We start from the raw sequence: 19,511 nt of genomic DNA on the forward strand, positions 1-19,511 counted from the left end.
CGGTGTTTGGATAATTGAGCAGGAAACATTTAGCATTGGGCTTCAAATGTTCCTGTTGAAAATCAGAGTACTATAGACATGCTTCGAGATAGCATTGACATGGTCAACAGGTGAAGATCAGACTTTGGAAACAAAAAGGATCCATCAGGAACAACTTATAGAATAAGTCTTACAATTTCCTCAGGGAATAATGGATAACCTTGCTAAAATGGAAACTATAACAATAGTTCCTCTCGCCAGGTGTGCTAGGCATGACATCACCTTACCGGGTCATATAAAGACCAATGTTGTGACTCTTGGAAAATGTTCCAACCATCATATCTGACCGAGATTCAGATCTAATTGGTGTCAGGATACCTCAGGGTTGGGATGTCTGAGAAGGAAAGGTGCAACACAATTTGACGAGATGGTGCTGCCAGATTCTCGGGAAATGAACTATGGAAGCAAGTCCCGAATCATGAGTTCATCATTAAACCAAGGAGATGATGAGGAGGTAGCTGATGGACTTGGCGACAACTCATCGAGATTCCCTAAAAGATGGATTGAAATTCCACAATTATGTGAACAAGGAGATAACATTTGTCAGATCAATTGATATCATGATGTATGCCCGAGGAGAACATCCACGAGTAAACATTGGTTGAAGGGCGCACCCGAAATATGGGCTTAGGTAGCATGATCAATGTTAGAATGGTGATTCGATAACCAATACACAAGGAATGAAACTATCATTCATTAACTTACAAGCAATAAGGTTGTTGGAAGTACATAATCCAAGCAGTACCGTTCACCTGGGTATCTCGGTTAGAATCAACACGTGGACCAAGAAAGAATGGTGATGGTGTGAAGTATCACCATACCAAGAATTCTTTAGAGGTGGTGAAATTCCCACGACATTCTTGACATAAAAGGTGGTAATATCCAAGGTAAAGAAGAACAATGTTGCGTAGCAATGAACTCAAGGTATAACACCAAACACGAACAAGTTTGTGTTGAACTGAAGGAAATAAAGTGGTCGATGATAACACAAATCATCGAGAGGAAAAGGTGGTATTTCTCATCAAGAATTCGATAGATATCTTGGAAGAGCTCAGGAGGTTGATGATGTTCACGACACATTTGTCGCGAGATTTCATGAAGATGTAATCGATCGGCGATGATGTCAAGTGAAAGGAATGATGAAGCGAAAGGTTATTGGAACCACGGTTACGACACAAACTCAAAATTAAGCTTGATGTTCAAGGCGAAATGATACGACGAGGAAGAATGGCGTAAGGTTATCTCATCGTCGAAAATTATGCTCTGGGAAGAAGGACCAGGTAGCACAGTTAAAATTTAGCACAATGATATAGCCGATCAGGCTAGGAATGACTTGAAGGATTATTAAACTCGTAAGCAATGAAAATTACTTAGAGTTATTGAATCGAAGTGCGGAATCGATTCACTTATCGGTGTTCTCGAGTGAAATAACTCAGAACCCGGGGGAAATCTGAAATCGGTGAGAAGCAATAATAGATAAAGACTCGTAGGAAGCAACACAGCTCGTTGATATTCTCGAGATACTGGAGGGTATTACTCGAAGGAAGATTGACATAGGGGTTGCGGAGATGTATTGATCCGCAGAAGACAAGTGTTTTCACTTACTTGAGAAATGGGATCAAGTAGAAAATATGGTCGGAACCACGATTAGAAAGGATCAATTCACAGATACCAGATGATATTATATCAAGGCAATAGTTATTATTACAAGAAGCTTCCATGATAGGATCTACATCGTGTCCATGGGCATGAACACAAGTTCAAGGTCGACTCCCACTTCTTCAATGTATAACCTTCCATTCACCTCTCGCTTTTCGAAAATGACATTAGTTGTTGAAAGTTTTACCTGGTGCAATACCAGATAAGTATGACCCGTGAAATCTTTCGGGTTCACACAGATAAGGGAAGGCATTGGTTCAACCCATCGGGGCATCTTAGGAACCTATACCAGAAATTTTGGAGTAAATAATACAAGCTCGAAAGTAGAGCATGGTTGACAAAGCAGAGGATACAATTTACCAAAGGCATTTTATACCCGCGGAAAGGCTCACAAGGTTAATGAATATGAAGGACGATGTCGAATGAAATCCAACAATGAATCTGGTGATCCACAACGGAGCTGATGTGAGTATCGATACTCAATCAGAGGAAGAAAGAATGCAAGGGCATCAGATTATAGAACATCTGAATAATTCGATGCTTAGATAACAAAGGAATTATGATTTCCAAAACGAAGGATCAGAAGCAGACGCTCTTAATCAAGGATGGATAAGTTGAATAGACCAGAGGCACAATCAACGACAAATAGTTTGGTCAAGAACCAGCTCATGTTCAAAATGACATCTGAGCCGGAAGGACGAATTCTAGGATCTGGTTGAGGATTGCGAGCATTCGCAGCATGTTGAATCAGCAGACTCAAAATGAAAATGACGAGGGATGCCAATAAGATTACGAGATTTATGGTATTAACCATAACGCAAGCAAGCAAGAATTTCAGGAGCAATAGGCTACTCAGGATTTTTGGAAGACCGAATGGTATTTCAAAGAATTTTGTGAAATACATGAATCATCTGGGGATGAGCGGATACTCGAAAGTGCGAGAAATTATCTATAGGGGTATTCAGGTGGCAAAGAACTGCAAGGCAGTAGGTACAAAGTATTCTCGGAACAATAGAGAGAATTTCGGTGTATCTTGTAATAACAAGATCAACTCAGGGTAAAAGTAAGAACGACAGGTGTATGTATTCATCCATAGGGATATTTCGGTGGTAGGGAATTGCAAAAGCAACGGGCATAAAGTCTCGAGAGAACATCGGAGAGTATCTTCGGAATCCTTCGGTGCACCAAGCAATCATCTGGAGTGAGGGGCTCTCCGGGAGGAAGTAATTACGAGAACCTAGAGTTTAGAGTTAGCAAAATCATTTAACCCGAATAGAAGAGAGTTCAGAGTCCCAGAGTATAGGTCGAGGAATAAAAGGTCTTAATACCACCCAATGGCGACGTGGCCCATAGGCCACACAGCCATGTTAGTAAAGGTTTTGCAATGACTACACTCAACTTCAGCCAAGGAGTTGGAAAGGGGGATTCCTACAGGCAATCGGCTCTAATACCAACTTGTGACGCCCCCGATTCAATCGTACACTAATCATGCACGCAAACATGTACGATCAAGATCGGGGACTCACGGGAAGATATCACAACACAACTCTAAAACATAAATAAGTCATACAAGCATCATAATACAAGCCAGGGGCCTCGAGGGCTCGAACACAAGTGCTCGATCATAGACGAGTCAGCGGAAGCAACAATATCTGAGTACAGACATAAGTTAAACAAGTTGCCATAAGATGGCTAGCACAAACTGGGATACAGATCGAAAGAGGCGCAGGCCTCCTGCCTGGGATCCTCCTAACTACTCCTGGTCGTCGTCAGCGGGCTGCACGTAGTAGTAGGCACCTCCGGTGTAGTAGGAGTCGTCGTCGACGGTGGCGTCTGGCTCCTGGGCTCCGGCATCTGGTTGCGACAATCAGGTAGAAGGGAAAGGGGGAAAAGAGGGAGAAAAGCAACCGTGAGTACTCATCCAAAGTACTCGCAAGCAAGGAGCTACACTACATATTCATGGGTATATGTGTACAGGGCCATATCGGTGGACTGAACTGCAGAATGCCAGAATAAGAGGGGGATAGCTAATCCTGTCGAAGACTACGCTTCAGGCCACCTCCATCTTGCAGCATGTAGAAGAGAGTAGATGGTAAGTACACCAAGTAGCATCGTATAGCATAATCCTACCCGGCGATCCCCTCCTCGTCGCCCTGTTAGAGAGCGATCACCGGGTTATATCTGGCACTTGGAAGGGTGTGTTTTATTAAGTATCCAGTTCTAGTTGTCATAAGGTCAAGGTACAACTCCGGGTCGTCCTTTTACCGAGGAACACGGCTATTCGAATAGATAAACTTCCCTGCAGGGGTGCACCACATAACCCAACACGCTCGATCCCATTTGGCCGGACACACTTTTCTGGTCATGCCTGGCTGCGGTAGATCAACACGTCGCAACCCTACCTAGGCACAACAGAGAGGTCAGCACGCCGGTCTAATACTAAGCGCGCAGGGGTCTGGGCCCATCGCCCATTGCACACCTGCACGTTGCGTGGGCGGCCGGAAGCAGACCTAGCAACCTCCATTACAAAGGAAGTCACGTTACGTGGTCTAATCTGGCGCGCGCCGCTCAGTCGCTGACATCATGAAGGCTTCGGCTGATGCCACGACGTCGAGTGCCCATATCTTTCCCATGTAGTTGGTTAGTGCGTATAGACCAAATGGCCAGAATCAGATCAAATACCAAGAACTCGTTAAGCGTGTTATTTTGAAGTAACCGCGGACGCCGACCAGGGCCAGGCCCACCTCTCACCTAGGTAGTCTCAACCTGCCCTGTCGCTCCGCCACAAAGATCCACCCAGAGGGCCGTCGGAACAAAGGTCCTTTCAGCCCCCAATCCGTGAATCACTCGCGGGTGCTCCACGAGCCGACCCGACTTTAGTCACCACATGTATAATGTATAACGTATATAGTATAAACCCGTGATCACCTCCCGAGTGATCATGGCCCGATAGTATAGCACAGCAGACGGACAAGAATGTAGGGCCACTGATGGAAAACTAGCATCCTATACTAAGCATGTAGGATTGCAGGTAAAGGTAACAACGGTAGTGGCAAAGACAGGCTATGCAGCAGAATAGGATTAACGGAAAGCAGTAACATGCTACACTACTCTATTGCAAGAGTATAGAGAAGAATAGGCGATATCTGGTGATCAGGGGGGCTTGCCTGGTTGCTCTGGCAAGAAGGAGGGGTCATCAACAGCGTAGTCGGTCGGGGCACCAGCAGCGGCGTCGGTCTCGTAGTCTACCGGAGAGAAGAGGGGGAAGAAACAATGAATACAATGCAAATAGATGCTGGTGACGTGGTGACGTGGCAACATTAGCAGAGGTTTACTGTGGATTGATTATCCGGGCGTCACACATCACTACGCGACTGCCAGGCATTCATAACGTCTTGAGTTGCTGGGAAAACATGTGCTTCACCTAGCGGTGCATCAAGGACATATGCTTTCTTGGCAGCTATGAGGATGATCCTCAAGTTACGGACCCAGTCCGTATAGTTGCTACCATCGTCTTTCAGCTTGGTTTTCTTTAGGAACGCATTGAAGTTGAGGGCAACATTAGCGTGGGCCATTTGATCTACAAGACATATTGCAAAGATTTTTAGACTTTGTTCATGATAATTAAGTTCATCTAATCGAATTATTTAATGAACTCCCACTCAGATAGACATCCCTCTAGTCATCTAAGTGATACATGATCCGAGTCAACTAGGCCGTGTCCGATCATCACATGAGACGGACTAGTCATCATCGGTGAACATCTTCATGTTGATCGTATCTACCATACGACTCATGTTCGACCTTTCGGTCTCTCGTGTTCCGAGGCCATGTCTGTACATGCTAGGCTCGTCAAGTCAACCTAAGTGTTTTGCATGTGTAAATCTGACTTACACCCGTTGTATTCAAACGTTCGAATCTATCACACCCGATCATCACGTGGTGCTTCGAAACAACGAACCTTCGCAACGGTGCACAGTTAGGGGGAACACTTTCTTGAAATTATTGCGAGGGATCATCTTATTTAAGCTACCGTCGTTCTAAGCAAATAAGATGTAAAAACATGATAAACATCACATGCAATCAAATAGTGACATGATATGGCCAATATCATTTTGCTCCTTTTGATCTCCATCTTCGGGGCGCCATGATCATCATCGTCACGGGCATGAGACCATGATCTCCATCATCGTGTCTTCATGAAGTTGTCTCGCCAACTATTACTTCTACTACTATGGCTAACAGTTAGCAATAAAGTAAAGTAATTACATGGCGTTCTCATTGACACGTAGGTCATACAATAAATTAAGACAACTCATATGGCTCCTGCCGGTTGTCATACTCATTGACATGCAAGTCGTGATTCCTATTACAAGAACATGATCAATCTCATACATCACATATATCATTCATCACATCCTTTTGGCCATATCACATCACACGGCATATGCTGCAAGAACAAGTTAGATGTCCTTTAATTGTTGTTGCAAGTTTTTACGTGGCTGCTATAGGTTTCTAGCAAGAACGTTTCTTACCTACGCCAAAACCACAACGTGATATGCCAATTTCTATTTACCCTTCATAAGGACCCTTTTCATCGAATCCGATCCGACTAAAGTGGGAGAGACAGACACCCGCTAGCCACCTTATGCAACTAGTGCATGTCAGTCGGGGGAACCTGTCTCATGTAAGCGTACATGTAAGGTCGGTCCGGGCCGCTTCATCCCACGATGCCGCCGAATCAAGATAAGACTAGTAACGGCAAGTAAATTGACAAAATCGACGCCCACAACAACTTGTGTTCTACTAGTGCATAGAAACTACGCATAGACCTAACTCTGATACCACTATTGGGGATCGTTGCAGAAATTTAAAATTTTCTACGCATCACCAAGATCAATCTATGGAGAGACTAGCAACGAGAGAGAGGGGAGTGCATCTTCATACCCTTGAAGATCGCGATGCAGAAGCGTTACAAGAACGTGGTTGGAGGAGTCGTACACGCAACGATTCAGATCGCGGTCGATTCCGATCTAAGCGCCGAACAACGGCGCCTCTGCGTTCAACACACGTGCAGCCCGGTGACGTCTCCCGTGCCTTGATCAAGCAAGGAGGAGGGAGAGGTTGGGGAAGACAACTCCAGCAGCAGCACGACGGCGTGGTGATGGTGGAGCAGCGTGGTTTCCAGCAGGGCTTTGCCAAGCACTACGAAGGACGAGGATGTGGAGAGGTAGGGTTGCGCCGAGAGAGAGAGAGACTCGTGTGTTTGGCAGCCCCAAAACCCCCACTATATATAGGAGGAGGGGAGGAGGGTGCACCCCCTCTAGGGCTCCCACCCCTAGGGGGCGGCAGCCCTAGATGGGATGGAGGGGGGCGGCCAAGAGGGGGGAGAGGGGGGCGCGCCCTATGGTGGGCCTTAGGCCCATCTGCGCCTAGGGTTTCCCCCTTCTCCTCTTTGCTGTGCCTTGGGCCTTGGTGGGAGGTGCACCAGCCCACTCAGGGGCTGGTCCCTTCCCACACTTGGCCCATGCAACCCTCCGGGGCTGGTGGCCCCTCCCGGTGGACCCCCGGAACCCTCCGGTGGTCCTGGTACATTACCGGTGACGCCCGAAACACTTCCGGTGGTCAAAACCTCGCTTCCTATATATTATTCTTTACCTCCGGACAATTCCGGAACTCCTCGTGCCATACGGGATCTCATCCGGGACTCCGAACAACATTCGGTAACCACGTACAAACTTTCCCTATAACCCTAGCGTCATCGAACCTTAAGTGTGCAGACCCTATGGGTTCGGGAGGCATGTAGACATGACCGAGACATCTCTCTGGTCAATAACCAACAGCGGGATCTAGATACCCATGTTGGCTCCTACATGTTCCACGATGATCTTATTGGATGAACCACGATGTCGAGGATTCAATCAATCCCGTGTACAATTCCCTTTGTCTACCGGTATGATACTTGCCCGAGATTCGATCGTCGGTATCCCTATACCTTGTTCAATCTCGTTACCGGCAAGTCTCTTTTACTCGATCCATAACACATCATCCCGTGATCAACTCCTTGGTCACATTGAGCTCATTATGATGATGTCCTACCGAGTGGGCCCAGAGATACCTCTCCGTCACACGGAGTGACAAATGCCAGTCTCGATTCGTGCCAACCCAACAGACACTTTCAGAGATACCCGTAGTGCACCTTTATAGCCACCCAGTTACGTTGTGACGTTTGGCACACCCAAAGCATTCCTACGGTATCCGGGAGTTGCACAATCTCATGGTCTAAGGAAATGATACTTGACATTAGAAAAGCTTTAGCACACGAACTACACGATCTTGTGCTATGCTTAGGATTGGGTCTTGTCCATCACATCATTCTCATAATGATGTGATCCCGTTATCAATGACATCCAATGTCCATGGTTAGGAAACCATAACCATCCATTGATCAGCGAGCTAGTCAACTAGAGGCTCACTAGGGACATGTTGTGGTCTATGTATTCACACATGTATTACGATTTCCGGATAACACAATTATAGCATGAACAATAGAAAATTATCATGAACAAGGAAATATAATAATAACCATTTTGTTATTGCCTCTAGGGCATATTTCCAACAAGCCCATCGTCGGGATCTTCAAGGTGACGCCTCCAAGGAGGAAAATAAGGTTGAGGATACCACCGGCACCCGATCTGGCACTGCCTGATCTTAGGTTTTCACCCGAAGATCTCATGCTATTGAGTAGGAAGGGCAAACGGCTCCACAACGGTACCTCCAAGGAGGAAGACGACATCCCTGGATGCTGTTACCGCTGGCAACGACAAAGTCGATGCATGATTTTCATCCGGAGCTCAGCCTTCCACCACAAATCCCATGATCCGAAGCCGCCAGTGCCAGTATCACCATGAGCCCAAGCAAACACTGCCAAAAACGAATTGGTCAAAGTTGCACGCTGAAACTCGGCGAGCACACGCCAACCCGACTAGTCCGCACCGCCGCTCGCAGGCCCTGGACGAGCCAAGCCGGATCTGACCAACCTCTACCTCCACGTGCAGAACAGGGCGATTCTCCGCACCACAGCGCACAAGAAAGGCCCCGCCACACACTACATTATTGATTGGGGGGACTATAACATTTCATGCACCGTTGGGACTACTTGCTACAGACTTCGTCGTGTTGCCACGATGGACTAGGAGTTTAGGACCATTACTTGTTGATGCATAACACATGTTGGTTAATATATTTCTATTCGACCAAGCCAGCATGTAGAAGAAAAAATTGGTTAAACTAAAATAATAGATGAAGATAATAGGAACATGAAGCTATAAAAATACATACATATGTTCTCAATAGATAGAAAACTACAAATTTACGTAGAATTTTAGAAATTAGAAATGCAAGTGCGGATTACTGAAACAAAATAACAGAACGAAGCTCATTTACTAATAATATGAAATATATTTCACAAAAACTATAAAATGTAACAAAAAACATAACACAATCTAGCCGCGCAATTGCGCGGGTGCACCCGCTAGTTGAGAATGATAAGAGAGGTGAGATGAGTGACTCCACCAGATGTGAGGAAGAGTGTTCACTTCCCAAAAGTCCACATAATCAGAGTGATAAGAGAGGTGAGGTGAGTGAGTCCACCAAATGTGAGGATCAGATTGTTCAAAATGAGATTAGAGAGATAGAATATCTCCACCCATATATACCTCACATTCAGCGAGAGAGGATTAGTGAGTTGTGTGAGTCCACCAAATATGAGGGTGAGGTAATCCACCACAAGATTGAAGAAATGAGTGAACCACAACATATTATACTAGACCATCAAAGTGAGAGGAGTAGAGAGTTGTGTGAGTCCACCAAATCTGAGCTTGGGGTGTTTATACACAATATCAAGGAGATGAGCGATCCGCCAAATGAAAGAAGAGAAGACTATTCAACTACTAACCATTCACAAAGATCTCTTTCTTTGAAGTATGTGTAGATGCAAAAATCATACTTAGCTGCCCTACTACAGCGATGGGAGGATGAGATCCATGAACAAATATGGCGCACGTGGAGCACCATCAAAGAAACATCATGTGGGGTAAGTGATCTTCAAAAAGGCATGGAGGTACTCAGTGAGGTAAAAGAAAAGAGATCATTCATCTTGAAGCACCCAGAGGTATACACTTATGAACTCTTGAAGCATTGGCGCGATGAAATTAGAGAAAAGATGATTGCTATGTCACCCATCAAACAATATCCTTTTGTTAATCATAATGAAACCATCAAGGAGCCAATAAAACAAAAAACTGAATATGCTTATTCGACTTTTACTTGGCCAAGATATTTTGTATTGTCCTTGTGCTATTATTTTGTAGACCGAAGAAAGTCGAGGGCGACTTTTCTTCAAAAGAGGGAGGATGATACAAACATGGATGTGCCTGATTACAAGTTTGTACTCCATGGAAATTTTAGCTGGAAAGAATTGCTGAGCCGAACAAAACATTTGAAGTTCGCAAAGGTGAAAGCTAAACTTAAGCATTTGATAAAATCTTGGCATTGTTTCTTTGTACTGGCCAATTTTCTTTTGTGTGATGACCAGCTAGAGTCGAGGACGACTCCTTTTCAAGAGAGGGAGGATGATAAGGACATAAAAATCATTCAACCTTTAGAGTCGAGGACGACTCCTTCTCAAGAGGGGGAGGATGATGAGGACATCCCAACCATGGGCACCACACCACCAATCATCAACGGTCCAATCACAAGAAGCCGCGCAATGCAAATACATGATCAGGTGAACGCTAACTTAAGTATATCATTTGACCTTGAAAACATGGTTATGCCTTCACCTCCTTTGTTGTTGGTTGAACTCAGGTGCGATATCAAAGGCCAAACACATTTTAGTCCGTGCAAAACAATGTTTTATGGCGAAGAAACAAAGTTAGGAATTCATGAAGAATGAGTTGTCTCCTGAAGAAACATTGTTCCGATTCTGACAAAACAATGTTTTGCATGAGTTTGGATATCCCAACTTGCAAAAGGTTTCCAGAACTCAAGTTTTCTGCTGAAGGAAACATTGTTCGACCCCAGTGAACAATTTTGGTCGGGAACTGCCAACCACCTCCAACGAGAGTTTTCTAGAAGCTACCCCATTAAGTCTTGAAACCATTTAGTCAAACAAAGCTGGTTCACTTTCACACCTAAGCTGGTTCCAGAAGTTAGTTCTCTTTCACACCTATCCAGGGGGGTTGTCCCGATTATAAATAGGCTAGCTCTTCCCTTCGTTGGGGACTTTTGCCATTTCTATCAAAGACCAAAGACATAGACTCCTCCTGGGATTGGAGAGATCTTGTTATCCTTATTCTCGTGATTCCTTGAGAAATTGCTCCTAATTCGTGCTCCACGACTAGATCGTGTTGTGTGGGTTAGAGTTCGTGGTTTCCCTTGCGGATTGCACCTATTCCGTGCTCCACGACTTGAGCGTGGTTGTGTGGGGTAGTATTGCGGGTTGTGGATCGGCGAATGTTCGGATTGTAAGCTTCGATGAGCATCCTCCTCGTCAGGTCATAATCTCTTATTTTCCATTTTTCGGCTGCTTGCAGCTAGTTATCCCCATCCGTTTATCGATCCTACGCTGTGAAGATCGGACCTCCCCTTGAACACCCTCTTCTCCGAAGACGGTGTCGCATCACAAAAGCTAGAAGATCCGGTGGTAATATAGTTTTTTGCTAATCCATCTGCAACTTCATTAGCTTCAAGAAGAGATTTTCCCAAACTCCATCGCCAACTGCTTGTGTTCCATTATTTTAAGGAGTTTAAAACCCCAGGCCTCTGCATCATTGTGATGCACACTGAAAGGGCATGTTTACTCCCAGAGGGGAGGGGGGTGAATGAAAGATTTTTAGAATTTCGTCAAACTCTGATGAATTTACGATGATCAGAGTGAAGAATTACAAATGCGAGCAAGACTAAATAATCACATAAACGAAATGCATGCATACATGCTATGAGGGAGATTGAGCGCTTGACTAAAGAACCAAACACTCTTAAGTTAGCTCATGAAACAACTAAATAATATCATAGAGAGCTCCCAAGAATTCATGAGAAACTACACTTCAAGAAGCTAAATTTAAAGCAAGAGCATGAGTTTCTAAAAGCTATCAATGACGATCTTCGAAAAAAGATTTCCTCTTACTATAGTGGTGGTGGTGCGAGATAAGGAACTTATACAGTTCCACAAAAGCATACTATGTGATAGTTCACTTGATCACCTTGGCGTTCGACTCTTTGCATGTCACATCTTACGAACCTATTGTTAGTATTTTGTTTAGTCAATTAGTCACTACTACAAAACAAGCTAGTAGTGATGGACGTAAGTCACACAAATGACGAGCAAGGCAGTGGAAGGTGCTCGTCACCACAAGCTTCCGTCACAAGTGACGAGCGAGGCATGCCACATAACAGTGGAAGGCGTCCCTCACCATAAAAATACACCTAGGAGCTCCTGTGTATTTTTTATTTCCCTAATGTACCAGTCACAAGGATGACGCAAATTTACCAAGTATATTTATACATGGCCTACATTTCATTGATTTGCAGCTGATAAGCGTGACGCAAATTTACCAAGTATATTTATACATGGCCTACATTTCATTGATTTGCAGCTGATAAGTGTGACGCGATAGAGGTTCCATGATTTCAATATTAACCGACAGATTTGGAACACGGAAATTTCAAAAGAAAATCGACGCCTTCCCGCGAGTGTTAGCGAAGAGGGGCAAGGCAAGAACAACACTTGATGAGCAATCTCCACCGAACCTCGGAAAAATTACTGAACATCAGTCGCGACCGAACACAAGACAGAGTGGACAGTCACGACGCTAGTGACTCCACGTTTACGCACCATCCAGCTGAGCTAAACTAAACTAAACACGGTGCGGAGTAGTGTAGGACGCATCCTTCTCTTTTCTTTCTCTTCCTGGGGAACACTTGACCCATTCCGCCCCCAAGAGTCTGGCGGTGGTGCACCGTGCCCGCTTGGCCGCCGGCTCTCTCTGCGCCCTGAGTCTCCTCTTCTGTTTCTGCTCGACGCAGCTCTGTGATCGACGAGGTAGGCGCCTCGTCGTAGCTCAACGGGTCGCCCTTGACCACATCGTGCTGGTTGACCTTCGCTGCACAGGATCATCAGCACAAGGCCGAAAGAAATAAACATCGTCAAGCAATAAATATTTGTTGCCAATATTTGTCCTGATAGCAAGAAACAATTGCAAGCTCTTCAATTATTATATGGTTCGGGTTATTTCATCTGTCCATTATAATGATGATAACTTGATATCACTTCGTAAAAAGGTCAAATAAACTAACTGAAGGGTTTCTAAAAGCGACCACTTACAAGCAAATGATGCTTCCGAGAGTTTAGCAAGCGCATCCAAAAGGTGAATTCCTTGATCCTAGTTCAAGAAAAATGTGAAATGTTAGCAAATTTATATAAGTGCATAAGAATGCAACATACTGAGTTCTATAAAAGTTCAAGGGACCCTCACTTTGAGGATTAACTTCGCTGTCTGTAAACTAGCTGGATCTGGCTTCACTTTAAATAGTTCTTCAACCTGCAAATAAGAACACATGAGGCAAAAACTAATTATGCTACTTTTAAATTACACTATAAGGAAAGTTGAAACATAAACAAATGCATGTATACATCATAAAAGAGATGGAAAGTTGAAACATACTCCCTCCGTCCGAAAAAGGTTGTCCCAAGCTTGTCTCTCAAACACTAACTTGGTGCTAGATACATCCATTTGAGGGACAAGTTTTTTCGGACGGAGGGAGTACAATTCAAAAACTGACATCCTAACTAAAGAGTTTGATATAGCACAAAATAAACATATAACTTGACATAAATAGGGAGGTAATACACGACATAAATTTGTATAAATAGGATTTACGAAATCTTTGTCTTTGGAACATATCGGTATGTCACTGGCACGCAATGTACAAGATAGTAAGGGATGAAGGGCCAGTTCTTTTGCTGACTTCCAGAATAAGCTGGAATAAGCTGCCCCCTACCAAGCTTATTCTAGAAGTCAAACCAAATTTATTATTTTAGAAACCTACTCCCTCCGACCGAAAAAGCTTGTCCCAAGCTTATAGTGCTAGATACATCCATTTGAGGGACAAGCTTTTTCGGATGGAGGGAGTACTAATTAAGACCTGACTAATAGGCTTCTCAAAAAATATTTTTGGTTGGGCTTCTAGAATAAGCTGGGTAGAGGGCGGATTATTCTAGAAGTCCAAAAAAGCTACCAAAAGAACTGGCCCCAAAGATTAGGAGGAATCAAGCTTCTCAGGGGGCTCATCTGCAGCCATGTTTTTTGCGTTTGACCACAAGAGGGATACACGTACCTTGTTTACAAGGCCACAAGTTAGGAGAATCTTAATTATATCAGAGCCATGGTCTGTATTTCCAGCGCTGTCAGTGATGACGCTCAGGCTCTTAGATCTGCTCACAGGAGACACTTCACTTCCCCTTTTTCTTGATACTTCCATATATTTGTGAACACACCAAGGAACATCACCAGCATTTGATTCGTTGTGCTTTTCTTGAAACATGGGAGATACAGCGCATCCAGCTTTCATTGCGCAGGGTGATTCCTTACTACTATCAAGCAGATCATGTTTGGGACTTTCCTGTAAACAGTTACAATCAGCATAAAGGTCCAGAATATTATAAGTGAACATTAAACAGCTTTAGGCCCTTATCGTTTAAAAGCAGCTTTAACTTATTTGATTTTGATGGTAAAAACATGCATATACACTCTGGAAAAACACAGAGATTCAATAGAAAAACTGTCATTTATGGTCCACATAATAAATGTAGACGGGCATATTATCGATGAACGCTGATAGCTTCCTACAGAATAATTTAAGTGTGGTTTTCTCGACCTTATAGTTAAAGAACATTAATGGAGATTAGAATCGCCAGCAGAGGAACAAACATGCATAATTCATATTCAAAGTTGAGTGCAACTGTTACAAGAGAAATAAAATTACATACCGCCCGCACAGAAGAAACTGCCTCGGGCAACGGTTCCGCGCAAGGGGGGCATTTGAAGTATGCTAATGCACTCCCACTGCCAGATTTCAACTTCTTAGCTGGCACAGTGGCGTCGGGATCAAAACAAGAACCTTTTGTGGTGCTATAAGAGATACCTAATATGCAAATGTTCCTGCACTATAAATATTAGTCACTGGAACTGCAGAAAATCTAACATTACGTGATTTCAGAACATTATCACCTTGCTGGTGACATCATGTGTGCTGGCGTTGATGATTGTGGAACCAATGAGGTGAAGGACTGTCCAGTTTTGTCAATCTTGTCAGGAACAACAGCATGTAGATCAAAAGCAGGAGTCCTCTTCATAAGACCAGAATAATTTACTAAACTAAATTTCCTGCTCAGAGCAAAGAAAGATTATATATGTGAAACACTGAAACTGCAGTGCAGACAACTCTTTGTGTAAGCATTCATTTTTGATTGTCAAGAAGTCTGGACATGCTCACCTCAAAGACTTGATATACTCATTCGAACTGACCCTTGCAATAACTTCTCGATGCTCCATGTATGATAATCTAAGTTCATTTCTTAGGTTAGTAAGAAGCCTGGCCTGTATATTTATTTTAAGATCCAAAGGTAAAAGATCAGTGAAAAAAATATATAGATCTACCCATACTAATTATGATATATGGAACAAATTCATCGGAACATAATGATGCAGAGATAACTAGAGCTGGTATGATAAGACACTGCAATAATAAAATAATGATAGCAGCTTTATTTAAGTAGAAAAATAAAAAAAATGAAGCTACGACGCCTTTCCCCAAAGTTTACATACAAATGTAAAAAAGAAAGACAATGCTCAGAATAAATCATTGATAACAGAGTTGGAAAAATATATGATCAAAGAAGCAAAAGACAAGTTTTGTATAACGTTTTGATCATATCCTTTTGCAACTTTATCTTTAATGTGTAGTGATTTATGCTATGCATTTTATCTTGCAATTATGTCTTTGTACAACTCTATTATTCTACAAAGTCTGGCAGTGCTCCTGCTGTTTCCTCAGAAAGAAAAGTCCTGTATAACAAATCTGAAAAATATGATCCAGCAATTCCTATTGTTTGTGATTTGCTTAGTGATATTTCACAACTGATCTTGTAGGTACAAGAACTATGGCTGAAAGATATACCCATGAGAGGAGGTCTGACTGAGCATAGAAAGCTCTTAACACAGAAGCGTATGCTGATCGCTCCAAGCAGTGTATCTGAAATAAAGCATCTCCAGCATCTCGTATCACACATTTGAGATCTAGAGATTCTTTTGCAACTTCCGCATTACCAATGTTTCCCTTATACCAAGCACTGCAACAAGGCATGCAACGCCATATCAATCAATTTGTTATCTAATCATTGTCAAGATTTGGGCAGATAATTACATCAGTGAGGAGGCAGGAACAGGAATTTTAACAACTAGAGTACCAAATATAGGGAAATGTTAGATTTGAAAATATAGAATAGAAATGATCTTAAGTCTTTCTGCCGGCATACATTTTTTATTCTGCAAAAGTGAGAAGCAATGCATGCATGCTTTTTTAGGTAAACCGTACAACATTTACTCACCTCAAAGACTTGATGTGCTTATTTGTACTGGCCTTTACAACATATTCTCTGTGCTCAGTGTCCGATATTTTAAGTTCATTTCTCAGTCCAGCAAGACATTCTTGCTTGGCCTGTAATAAGCCAAAAATTACGATCACAGAAAACATAGATATATAGTTAAAGCTGTGCTAAATGCTGATTATGCTAAGTAAAATAAATTGATGCCGATTTCGGTCAAAAATTAACTGATGGAGGGTAAAATCATGTGGGATGAAATAAGGCTGAAAAGTATAGCTGCATGAATAACAAAATTAAGAGCCTTGATAGTGAGGTATAAATCACCTTTCCCCAGAATTTACATGTAAAACCAACATATATCATGTCTTTGGTGAAAACTCAACATGCAGTAAAAAGTTACAAATGAACCGATAACCCTATTATGTATGATTTGTCCACCAATTATTTTCATTTGAACTTGTAGGAATAAGAGGGAAGGTCCACGAAACATACCCGTGAGAGAAGGTCTGATTGAGCATAGAACGCTCTTAACACAGCTGCATATGCCGATGGCCTCAAACAGTGAATCTGAAATGCGGTATCTCCAGCATCTGGTACTACACATGCAATTACTACAGAATCCTCCCTCACTTCAGTATTCTGAATGCTTCCTTTGTTCAAACTAGCACTGTTGTGCGGTGGTGCGCCAACGCCCCCTCCTAAGTCGTGCGTGCTCCCCTGGCCTGCCTGCTTGCGGCGACTGTAAACCAGGCTGTTCAACCTAGCATTGCCATGTGATGTGCTAACGCCGTGCGTGCTCTCCTGGCCTGCCCGCTTGTCGTGGCTGTAAACCTGGCCCCTAACTTCAGTATTCTGAATGTTTGCTTTGTTCAAACTAGCACTGTCATCCGGGGGGGCAACAATGTGTGTGCTCTCCTGGACTGCCTGCTTGCGGCGGCTGTAAACCAGGCCCCACATACTAAGCACTGCAACAAAATGTGCACACTCCATCAATTGAATTATATACAATACTGTATGCTGAATATCAGGACTCAGAAATTAACCATGTTCCAACAAATAAAGTTGGCACCAGACCTTCAAAGCTCCAAAGATACCAGACTCGGGATGATGTACGCAAACTCGGCAAATTTTATTGGTTTCGGCGATATTTCAAACTACAATTTCCACAGTTTCAAACTACAGTTCGACCTTCTCCACTGTTCCATGTTCTAACAAAATTCGAGTTAGTGTCAGAGCTAACCACATTCGCCACCCAGCCTTATTAAAGCAACATGTCTATACATAAGGAGCCATCGAACCGGCCTTCCAGGATTTTTCGAACCAAATCGTGGCTCAATATCATCCTCACCAAACATACGTACGATCACACTGCATACATACGAGCATTCTAAAGCCTGATCAAGGTATCAAACCCGTAAGTAAAACAGCTTGGAACCCTAACGGGAAAAAATCAGCGGCGCCGGTGTCCAGTTGGACCGATGGAGCAGCGGCATACGTAGAGCGGCCCCCGCACAGTATATCGCAGCAACCACGAATGCTCTCGATCGTCTCGTATCGACGATCCTGCGGAAGGGGAGGCGAGGGAGAAGGGAGGGGAGGGGTACCCGTACCTGCGGAGGGAGCGGCGGCGACTGAGACGGGACGGGTTTGGGCGGCAGGAGAGGCACTCCGGCGCGGCGCGGCGACGCGAACTTGGACGGGGAGGAGAGTGGAAAGGAGAAGGCTGCAGCTGCAGCAACTGAGGTTCCCGAGTAGAGATTTCAATATTACAAAATGGAGGCATCCGGAAAATATTTATTCTTCTTTCTTTCTGCAAACTTAGCCATCCGAGGGGGGCTCCCTTGCGTTGTATTCCAAATCGAAATCCAAAAAATATTGCGAGAAACCAGTTGAAGAGAATTATCTTTTGCCTTGTACTCCTTCCGTTCCAAAATAAGTGTCTCAACTACAATTATTTTGAGACGGAGGGAGTATTGATCAGTCACAAAGTACACCATATAGAGAAGTGCATGAATGCCCTACACAAGAGGCACGCAGGCCCTGTCGTGATGTGATCCTGAATTACACGAGAGTTACAACAGTACAATAGTCTAACACCCCCCCCCCTCCCCCCCCCCCCCTCCCTCAGCCGGAACTCCGTTGGCAAGGATGTTGAGGCTGGTACTGAATCATGAAAGATCGGCGATGGCAGTCCCTTTGTGAATAGATCGGCGAATTGCGAGGAAGAGGGGACATGCAAGACCCGGACCTCACCAAGTGCCACACGATCACGTACGAAGTGTAGATCGATCTCAACATGCTTAGTACGTTGATGCTGAATGGGATTGCATGCAAGGTAGGAGGCACTTATATTGTCACAATATACCACTGTTACGCGGTGAGGAGGATGCTTTAGCTCTAGAGAAGTTGAAGGAGCCAACAAGCCTCGACAACACAATTTGCAACCCCCCGGTACTCTGCCTCGGCACTCGATTGGGATATAGTGGGTTGCCTCTTGGAGGACCACGAGATGAGATTGGACCCATGGAACACACAAAACCAGAGGTTGAACAACGCATGTCCGGGCACCCTGCCCAATCGATGTCAGTGTAAGAAATAAGATCAGTGGAAGAGGATTTGTAGAACTGAAGGCCATAGTGGGATGTGCCTTGCAGGTAGAGAAGAAACCTCTTAATGAGATGCATGTGGGTATCCTGAGGCTCATGCATGAACAAGCACATCTGTTGTACAGCATATGCAATATCCGGACGTGTAAGTGTAAGATACGGGAGTGCGCCGGCCAAACTACGATAGTGGGTGGGGTTGGAAAGGACATGGTCGTCGATGGAAGATAGTTTGGAGCTAGTGTCAATGGGAGTGGACACTGGTTTGCAATTTAACATCTTTGCTCTCTCTAGGATCTCCAAAGTGTACTGTTGTCGGGGGGTTAGACCCCGGGCAGGCAACGGAACCCGGATCCTCTCAAAAACATCAGGGCTGGCAACGCCCCTCAATCCGGCACATCACTGGCCGGCTTCCCGACGCAACCCGGTCAGATGTCGCAACCCGGGCAGCCAGCTAGTGCATGCCGGCCGGTCCCCAGAAGACGGACCTCCATTGACAAGCAAGCATGGCCACAGTACGCCCCCTTTACACCGGCCCCGGC

General features: G+C 44.2%; 1 protein-coding gene across 1 annotated transcript; it reads right to left on the reverse strand.

The window, feature by feature from the left end:
• Positions 1-12,323: 12,323 nt before the first annotated feature.
• LOC109755822 (uncharacterized) lies at positions 12,324-18,128 on the reverse strand. The gene is made up of 11 exons (XM_020314713.4): positions 17,977-18,128; positions 16,859-17,331; positions 16,370-16,479; positions 15,940-16,111; positions 15,256-15,359; positions 14,991-15,146; positions 14,750-14,921; positions 14,098-14,382; positions 13,236-13,301; positions 13,085-13,142; positions 12,324-12,863 (listed from the first exon to the last, which is right to left on the reverse strand). Exons 2-11 carry the CDS (start codon positions 17,321-17,323, stop codon positions 12,613-12,615), a joined length of 1,839 nt encoding a protein of 612 aa, XP_020170302.3. The 5' UTR covers positions 17,324-17,331; positions 17,977-18,128; the 3' UTR covers positions 12,324-12,612.
• Positions 18,129-19,511: the final 1,383 nt, after the last annotated feature.

This window comes from Aegilops tauschii, chromosome 1 (genome assembly GCF_002575655.3).
Source record: "Aegilops tauschii subsp. strangulata cultivar AL8/78 chromosome 1, Aet v6.0, whole genome shotgun sequence".
Lineage (NCBI taxonomy): Eukaryota > Viridiplantae > Streptophyta > Magnoliopsida > Poales > Poaceae > Aegilops > Aegilops tauschii.

Bases quoted from the DNA above. Each gene is read 5' to 3' on its own strand.
- LOC109755822 (XM_020314713.4), bottom strand. From the start codon at position 17,323: ATGTGGGGCCTGGTTTACAGCCGCCGCAAGCAGGCAGTCCAGGAGAGC. The intron at 16,112-16,369 runs GTGAGTAAATGT...GCCTTGTTGCAG, and splicing joins AAGCACATCAAGTCTTTGAG to TGCTTGGTATAAGGGAAACA. The intron at 15,360-15,939 runs GTATATCTTTCA...ATAAATATACAG, and splicing joins AGTCAGACCTCCTCTCATGG to GCCAGGCTTCTTACTAACCT.